Source organism: Canis lupus, chromosome X (assembly GCF_011100685.1).
Source record: "Canis lupus familiaris isolate Mischka breed German Shepherd chromosome X, alternate assembly UU_Cfam_GSD_1.0, whole genome shotgun sequence".
NCBI lineage: Eukaryota > Metazoa > Chordata > Mammalia > Carnivora > Canidae > Canis > Canis lupus.
This window is the reverse complement of record NC_049260.1, coordinates 119,398,015-119,406,979: the sequence shown is the minus strand read 5'-3', so window position 1 is coordinate 119,406,979 and position 8,965 is coordinate 119,398,015. Positions and strand designations below refer to the sequence as shown.

At 55.7% G+C, this 8,965-nt stretch overlaps 1 protein-coding gene across 1 annotated transcript; it reads left to right on the top strand.

Moving 5' to 3' along the window:
- Positions 1-5,497: 5,497 nt before the first annotated feature.
- On the top strand, positions 5,498-7,862 carry LOC111094819 (heat shock transcription factor, X-linked-like). Its single transcript, XM_038588851.1, has 2 exons — positions 5,498-6,106; positions 7,072-7,862. Exons 1-2 carry the CDS (start codon positions 5,498-5,500, stop codon positions 7,288-7,290), a joined length of 828 nt encoding a protein of 275 aa, XP_038444779.1. The 3' UTR covers positions 7,291-7,862.
- Positions 7,863-8,965: the final 1,103 nt, after the last annotated feature.

Here is an 8,965-nt window from a genome sequence, read left to right as displayed (position 1 = left end):
GAGTGCTGTCCTGGAAGGGGCCGGGTGGGTTATACAAATGAAGGGAGGTGTTCAACTGTGGCAGAAACATTGAGCCAGCGGGGGCCAAGTGTTGTCAGTGCTTCTAACTTTTGAGAGAGCTCAAGCTGTCATTCCAGACTTTGATGTGGCATCTCCCAATTTTAAATGCTGGTGATCATTGTGGAAATGATAAGGTATCCAGTCTTTATCTCCCACACTGGCATGCCCCTTCCCTGTTTCCCCACATGGGACTCCCTCTGCTTTTCCTTGCCCTCTGCATCCTGGGGCCATGCGGTGCCCGGCAGAGGTGGCATTTGTGCGTAACAGGTGGTAGATGGGAAGGAGTGGATGGAGGAACGCCTGGGTGGCTCGGTGGTTGAGCATCTGCCTTTGGCTCAGGACGGGATCCTGGGGTCTTGGGATCGAGTCCCCCACAGGGCTCCCTGCAGGAAGCCTGCTTCTCCCTCTGCCTGTGTCTCTGCCTCCCTCTGTGCATGCCTCTCAGGGATACAAAAATAAAATGTTTAAAAAAATATTCCGTTTGTATATACCACATTCTATACTCTGTTTTAAAAAGATTTTATTTTTATTTGAGAGAGAGATAGATCATGAGTAGGAATGGAAGGGGCGGTGGGAGAGCAGGGGGCCCGACGTGGGGCTCAATCCCGGGACCCTGGGATCATGATCTGAGCTGAAGGCAGACGCTTAACCAACTGAGCCAGCCAGGTGATCCTGTACTTTCTTTATCCATTGACCCACTGATGGACACATAGGTTGTCTCTGCGTCTTGGCTATTGTGAAAAAATGCTTCTACGAACATGGGAGGGGTGTGCAGATATCTTGTCAACACAGTGTTTTCATTTCCTTTGGATATATTCCCTACAATGGAGTTGCTGGATGGTACGGGAGTTGTACTCTTTCTAAAATTCTTAATGGCTGAAGTCTGGGAATTGAGAGGCCATGACTCTGTGACTTCGTGATTTGCTTTCGTTGACTTGGTCTAGAACTTTTCTGGTTTTGTAAATCAAGTGACAATTTACCGGGCTTTCTATCTATTTCACTTGTCAGAACAGCATGATCAACTAGCCAGCACATAGATCTGCACATGTCAGACTATTCTGATAGCTGCCTTGACGCTGCTGTCCAGTACCATAACCACACTCACCTGGCCTTCGGCACTTGGGGGCTGCCCCTTGACCCCTGCCACCTGAGGAGTCCTATGCATTTAGGTTTCCCAATTTAGTGACTCCACGTCCCACCTTAAAGTCTGGGCTGTGGAGAAGAACAATCACAGAGCCCTTCAAGGATGCTGGGGTTCCCTCCATAAATTTATTTCTCACAGCTTTGGTGAAGGGCATGTCCATTGGACCTCGCAGTATGTGGATAGGTCTTAGATGACAATCCCCCTGGAGCTTTGTGTCCCTTCCTCTATATTAAACCAAGACAGTCCTGGCATTTCCAACCCACTCATTATAGGCCACCTTTCGGTCCAGGTTTCAGCCCACGAACTGTTAGAACTTTCTAACTACCAAAGCTGCAACATTACATGCAGTCGATTTCTTCTCCAGTTAATTAATTTCTATTCCTCAATTGTTGAATATTTTAATTCTGAAGGGTGTTGGATTTTGTCAAGGGCTTCTTCAGTTGTTTTTTTTTTTTTTTTTTTTTTTTTAAGATGATCATGTGTCTTCCCTCCTTCATTCTGTGGATATACCCTATTTGATTGCTTTTCATGTGTTGAAACAATCCTGCTGGTAGTCAGCAAAGGGGAAATTTAGGTGGGCTCAATTTTCACTGAAGCCCCAAGCTAGAATCTCCAGGTTCCTTAAAGTGGTCCAACCTCTGACTCATAGGCCTGAGGGAGTCAAGGTAGGGAGGGTAACAAGGCTCCAGGTAGACAGGGATAAATCCCATTCCAGTATGATGTAAAATCCTTTTTTTTATATATATAAATTATTTTTTATTGGTGTTCAGTTTGCAAACATCTAGAATAACACCCAGTGCTCATCCCGTCAAGGGCCCACCTCAGTGCCCGTCACCCAGACACTCCCATCCCCCGCCCACCTCCTCTTCCACCACCCCTAGTTCGGACAAACATTATATGGTCTCATTCATTTGGGGAATATAAAACATAGTGAAAGGGAATAAAGGGGAAAGGAGAAAAAATGAGTGGGAAATATCAGTAAAATCCTTTTTATATGCTACCGGATTCAATTAGAGAGGATTTTGTTGAGGATATTTGCATTTATACTCATAAAAATATTGATCTATACTTTCTTTTCCTGTGATACCTTTTTCTAGGTTAGTTTTTGGAGTAGTTCTGGCATCATATAATGAGTTAGGAAGTGTTCTCTTTTCATCTTTCTGTAAACACTTCATGGGATTCACCAGTGAAGCCATATGGTTTGAAGCTTCTCTGGTGGAAGTGTTTGGTGACTAATTCAATATCTTGTGTTGTAGGTCCATTCGGTTTTTCTACTTCTTTTTGAGCTAATTTTTCTACTTTGTATCTTGGACATTTGTTCTAGGACTTCGTCCATTTTTTCATCCTAGCTAATTTCTCGCTATGCTGTTTGTAGACTCTCTTATCCTTCTTTTCTTGTAAGGTCATTAGTAATGTCTCTCTTTCATCCCTGATTCTGAACATTTTGGCGGTTTTCTCATTACTTTCATGGAAGAGGGATATTAGGAGGTTATTTCTTTAACATTTTGCTGATGTCATTGCTTGTGTCATTGCTTATGTGGCCGTTAAATGCATTTGGAAAGCCCTCTAATCATCATTGGTAACTCTCCTTGGGAGACTGATTGCAATGATTTCCAGTGAATGATCTGATTCATCTCATAAGTTATTCCATAGAATTTGTCTGACTTTGAAATACCAAATTTTTACCAATATCTAAATGTGTATTATATCTCAGGCGTTGAAGTGAACATAACCTTGAAAGCTCACTGCTCCAAGGAATGGACATACACTGTTCTGTGACATGGAACAAACTTTTCAGGCAGACAATAAATGTACTGCTGAGGATCTGGTGGGGTTTTACCTACATTTTCATAAGCAGAACTATATTCTCAGCTCACAAAGGTTTTGTAACAGGGTCGATGTCACAAGATGAACTGTCCTGATATGACTGGCGTGGGGAAACCAGACAGACCCTCCAAGGACAGAGCAAGGAACAACAGATGAACGTATGTCTCTTTAGGGATGGCTGATGGCCTGGTAGGTAGGCAGCATTCTGCTCTAAGACAGTCAATTGACAGTTTGGATTCTGGAATTTGGTAGTCAACCTCAAGTGTTTCAAGGTACGAATTCAAGGTGGGGAATAATGGGGACATGGGAAGATTGAAGAGACGCCTAGGACTTGGATCACAGCTGGATTCTGGTGGGCAGGACCCTCCACCGAAGGGACTTGGGGAGGTGTGTACTCCTTAGGACATTAGTCAGCAAAGGGGAAATTAGGTAGGCTCTGTTTTCACTGAAGCCCTGAGCAAGGACTCCAGGTTCCTCAACGTGGTCTGCCTCTGACTCGTTGGTGAGATGGAGGCAAGGTTAGGAGGGTACTATGGCTCCAGGTGGACAGGTTTCATGGCTGTAGCGCAGGGAACATCATTACCTATACTGCAGGACTTAGTCAGAACTTGGGGATGTGCTTGGAGTTACATTTATGCTATAGACACGGGAGGCTGTAACATCTCTTCCCTCCTGCAGCTGTCTCTTCCGATCCACCAAAGAAACCTCGGGCTCCGAGAGCTGCTGGGAGAGCCGCGAGTGAGCACAGAGGGACGCAGATCCTCCAGGCTGAGAGTCTCCTGCCTGAGAACAAGCAGTCGTTTGTTATAGGAGGGACAGGGGCACCGATGGACTCATCCAGGAGAGGAGGGAGGGTTTAATGCAGGGGGCGGCAGATGTGTCTCAGCCTGGCCCCACTGACGCCCAGCACCCCAGTACGACCGGTCCCTGGGTCCCGGCAACCTGCTGTCTCCGGGAGAGAGGAGGAGCATCTGGAGTGGCAAAGCCTTCCCTGCCTGGTGTGTGACAAAGGTGGCACAGTCCACTAGTTTTGCTCCCTGCAGCTGTTCAATAAACCGATTCCTCCATTTACATGCTACCGTGTCTATCGTACTTTAGACGTGGTCCAGGATACAGGAACTCCCAGCCAGCGTGCACATGGCCTCGGGCAGCCACAGGAGGCCAAACATCTCTAATAAATCCTCAGGTACAGCCTGAACGGACAGAGTTTAGAGTGAAACACAGACACCCTGGAGACTCGACCTCTGGCTGGGGACCACAGACCCATTTGTTACAGCTGAGGAGCCTGCTGAGAGGATTCTCGAGTCCTGAGACAGTCTACCCTGAAATGGGCACTTTGGTGGTCCCGAGGCATTGCCCGGTGACACCAGGGGCTGAGGACCGCTTACGTTGTCGTAAAATGCCCTGTGATTTCTGGCTAGCTCGCCCTGGCTGGCTCTGCGCCAACTCAGGTGGCATTTCAGCCTAGGGTTTTCACCCACTGGTGACGGAATGTGCCTTACTAGAAGTCAGTGGCCACAGACTATTTAGGACTTGCTTTAGAAAAAATGCTCTCAAGTCTGGAGACACAGAAATCTCCGGAGGTCATCCAGTGCCAAGCCAGAATCGAGTTGGGGAGGAGTTGGCCGTGCACGAGGGGGAGAATGTGCTAGAGAGGCTTCTCTGCCTGGCCACCTCTTACTGATCCTCCCAGCTGCACAGCCCAGAGAAGGATCTCGGAGCTCATACCCCGGGCACTAGTCAGGACTGGTGTCCCTGCTATGTTAGTCAAGTGATGTAAGCCCGGTGTGAGGCCAGCGGCCCCCACCCTGTCACGGAGAGCCCAGGACCTTCCTGGGAGTCAGTGGCGGGGTGCGGAGGAAGGACCTGTGCAGGCCGTGTGAGTCACGGAGAAGGCGGCCTCTGCATCCTCCTCCTCAGTCTGCAGGGTGTAGGCGGGGCACCTGGCCAGGCCACGCACCTGAGGAGCAGTCGGCCATGTGCCTTCCGGGGACCCACAGTGGGTGGTGCGGAAGGGTCCCCGTGGAGGACCTTGCCGCCCTGGCTAGGACCCTGCTAAGAGGAGCACGTGGCCGCGGCCTTGACCCTGGTCAACCAGCGGGGCGCGTGTTCCTTGCTGGAAAGCCTGAAACTTGATGAGGTGCAGAAGGCCCAGGGGCCCAGGGGCCCAGGGGCCCAAGGAATGAGCCGTGAGCCACTCAGTCAGCATGTGCATGTGTGGGTGCGGGGCAGCCGCGCCCCCGGATGGGGGGCAGAGGGCCCGCGAGTGTTCGGCTCGATCGTCAGGCGCGTTCAGTAAAGCGGTGGACGACCCTGTGGGCCCCAAAGGGTGGCGAGCAGCCAGGTGGCCCGTGCGGCCAGCCCTTTGTCATGTCACTGGCTGGCTGTTGGTGATGTCACCCCCAAGTGTCCTCAGCCCCTTTGTGCTGTCCCAGGCAGCCCTGCCGTCAGCGGGGACTGCTGGCCATGCCACACTGTCCTGTGTACAGAGATGAAGGACGGGCCACTGCTCAGGATGGCTCGCGAGGAGGACGGCCATCCGACAGGCCCGGGGCCGGGCCAGCACAGGGAGCCACCTCCGCCAGAAGCCGCGGCTCCCGCCGCCTGGCAGAGCAGTGCTCTTGCAGCAGAGTCGTCCCGACCGGTCCCCTGGCGGCCGAGGACCCCAGCTTCAGGCTGCTCCTGGAAGAGAACACGTTCCAAGCCCTGGCCCAAGAGCCTCTGCTCAAGAGGCCCCGCACCGTGGAGGATGCGCTGTTGGTGGCAGGCGGCAACCTGCTCTGTCTGCCCTTTCCCAAGAAGCTGTGGAGGCTCCTCAACAGCAGCCGGTTCACGTCCATCTGGTGGGAGAAGGACGGGACGAGCATCGGCCTCAAGGAGAAGCTGTTTCAGAAGGAGATTCTGGAGCGGGACGGGCCCGACAAGGTGTTTGAGACCGACTGCACGAAGAGCTTCATCCGGCAGCTGAACCTCTATGGATTCAGCAAACTGCGCCAGGACGTGCACACATCCTTCTGCCTCACCAACTGCTTCACCGGGGGAGTGGGACCGGGGCCGGTCCGTGTCCTGAGCAAGGTAACGGCACCCCTCGGGCCCCGCCGAGCAGAGCCGTGGGCACTGGGGCGCTGGGGCCAGGGACGGGGGGCTGGAAACCCCGGGACCACCGCCAGGGAATCAGGGCCCGTGTCCCCCAGCGGCCGAGGGGTGGCGCCGGGGAGCGAGCCCTGGATGAGGTCCCAGGACAGTGCCCAGTGGGTGGGGCGTTGTGTTCAGATACCCCATGAGGGACATGTGTGACCTGGAGCAGATGCGGGAGAGGGAGAGTGGGCAAGGAAGGAGGCCCCCAGGGTTCTCCCCAGGAAACACTATCCCCCCTTGCCCCACCTTTCCTATTTCTTTGTTTCTCATTCGGTTTGGTGTCCCTGTGAGATGAGGGGCACCGGCTCAACTGGCCGTGCCCATGGCTTCGCAACCCCTGGGGGTGGAGGGCCACCCCGAGTGCCACCCGGCCCTTCCACCCCTCACTCCCAGAAGCCCCGCCCTCCTGCCCTCCTGCGGGGGTCCGCCACACAAGGTCCTCGGTGGCTGTGCACACCCGTCCCTGACCTGTAGCTCCGAGTCAGAGCTCTGTGGGGGCCGGGTCGCCTGGCCAGGGCAGTGTCATCCCCGAGCACCGTGGGCAGCCGGCCGAGGGTGGAAGGATGGGCCCCGGAGGCCGAGAGCCAGGGACACCCAGCCAGGGGGTAGTCGGATGGCCCTGATGCTCCTTCAGGAAGCCCCTACCCCTCTCCCCTGCGGGCTTGTCCGCATCCCCAGCGCAGGTGGCTCTTGTCCTCCCCCAAGGGCACTGGGGCTTTCAAGTCAGCGAATGTGGCCTAGGGAAAGCAGGGGCACAGCTTCCCTTTGGGGCTGCGACCTCTGGAGAGGGAGGCCCTGGAACCCCTGGCTCAGAGCCCGGAGGCACCCAGAGCGGCCTTGCCGGTGCCCCGGGCCCTGTCGTGACCTGGAGTTTCTGCCCCCCTTTCCATTCGGAACCTCAGTTACAGTTCTACAGCAGCCCTCTCTTCAGGAAGGACTGCCCCCACCTGCTGAAGAAGAGGAGAGCGGGCGTGAAGGCGGCCCAAAGGCAGGAGGAGGACAAGGCTGAAGGGCTGGGAAGCCCAGCGGAGGCGGATCCCGCCAGCGGGCACCAGAGGAGCTCCTGTCCCCTGCGGAGCACCAGCCGGAGCAGCAGCGGGAGCAGCAACAGGAGCTGGTGAGCGGCCAGGATCATCGCCGTCCCGCTGCCCAGGACAGGAGCAAGTCTGCCCCTCCCGCCCCAGTCAAGAGCGAGTCCGCCCCTCCCGCCATCCTCGGGGCGGCTGCTGAGCGCCCCCCCGACCCATCGCGGTGCCGAGTACCAGCCCTAGGACACCGGTGCGCCCGTGGCTCTCGTGGCTGACGTGGCCGTACCCGTGGCGGTGCCCCGCCCTTGCCCGTGCTGTGCCTCGCCCTGCCGCCCCTGCATATGTACCCTCATCCACCGCCGCCCGTGGACCTGGCTGCCGTTCCCCCTGTGCTGCTGCACCTTCCTCCCTTGTGTTCCCCGGGATGATGCCTCTGTGCCACCCGTGGGTGCCTGTCGAGGCCGCAGGGCCCATTGACCCCATGCCCTCCATTCCTCCTCCCTGGCCCCGTTCCCCTACTGCCTGGTCTGCCACTGTTTCCTGGGATACCTGCCACCTATGGCTGGGCGCCCAGACTGCCCCTACAGCGCTCCCTACCGCAGCTAGAGGGCTCCCACCTCGGGCGGGGCAATAAACCGGACGGTGACCGGGCTGTTGTCTGCTGAAGCCAGGTACTCCCGGCCTCTGGGACGTTTCTTCTCGAGCAGCTGGGAGGCCTCAGCTCCATCTGCTGCCCTGGGTGAAGATGGAGTACAGCCTGCCACTGCCGTGTGCGGGGCCCTGTGCGCACTTAGGTGCCCGGGGTCCCGCCTCTGCTCCTACAGAGGCCCGTGGGGGCACTGGGCAGGCATGAGAACCGAGCATCGGGGCCCCAGGGGTAACCGGGGCCTTGTGCTCCTGCCCAGCAGGCCCATTTCCCTCTCCGGTGGGGGCCTGGGTCCCACGGGGCCTTCGCGTTCCCCACACCAAGAGGTCAGTTCTCCCCAGGGCAGAGGGCTCAAAGGCGGCCCCCCAGTATGCAGCGCCCAGGTACGGATGGGGACAAGCGCCCCCAGAGCCCTCCAGCGTTGCTGTGCAGGGGTGCTCGTGGGTGCCCGGGCAGCAGCATCTACGCTTGGCTTTTGCTGCAAGAACTGGACCTGGGACTCTCTCTCTCTCTTGAATGAAATGTTTCAAGGGTGCTCTGGGCCAAACCTGGAAGGACAAAGCCCCGGTTGCCGGGGTGTCCCTCTTCTATACAATGCACTGTTTTAGCGATGAACCTCTTTAAAAGGCGATTGTCTGAAGGAGCCTAGGAAATGAGCGTCCACAATCTCCCCAGAGCAATTAAGTGTCCTGGACCCCAGGAGGCCTCCGACATCAGGCAGAAGGGGATAGTGAGGGGTGCCTCCCGCCAGAACCACAAGGCATCCCTCTCCTCTTTTCCATTGCATGGCAGGTAGGGTGTCCCCCCAAGAAGGGGCAAGAGCCCGTAGGACATGCACACGGTCCGACGTGGTCACTGAGCCCTCATTCCCCTGAGTGTAGCACTGCTCTGGCCACGGCGAATCACTCCGGCCCAGCCCGCTCCCTTCGGAACTGACGCTCACACCCACATCCTCATCTTTCCTAAGATTCCTTACCCCGGGGAGTCCTCAGCTCATAGGTGGTACATTGGGTTGGCCTCTGCATCTGGGTCTTCCACATGCCCCCCGAGCCAGATAACACCCAATTGGGAAAACCACTTTCCTATAAACGTCAGCAGGGGGAACCTGGCTGACATATAAGG

Coding starts and splice junctions, on each gene's coding strand:
- LOC111094819 (XM_038588851.1), top strand. CDS start 5,498: ATGCCACACTGTCCTGTGTACAGAGATGAAGGACGGGCCACTGCTCAG. Junction 6,107..7,071: donor CGGTCCGTGTCCTGAGCAAG/GTAACGGCACCC, acceptor TCGGAACCTCAG/TTACAGTTCTACAGCAGCCC.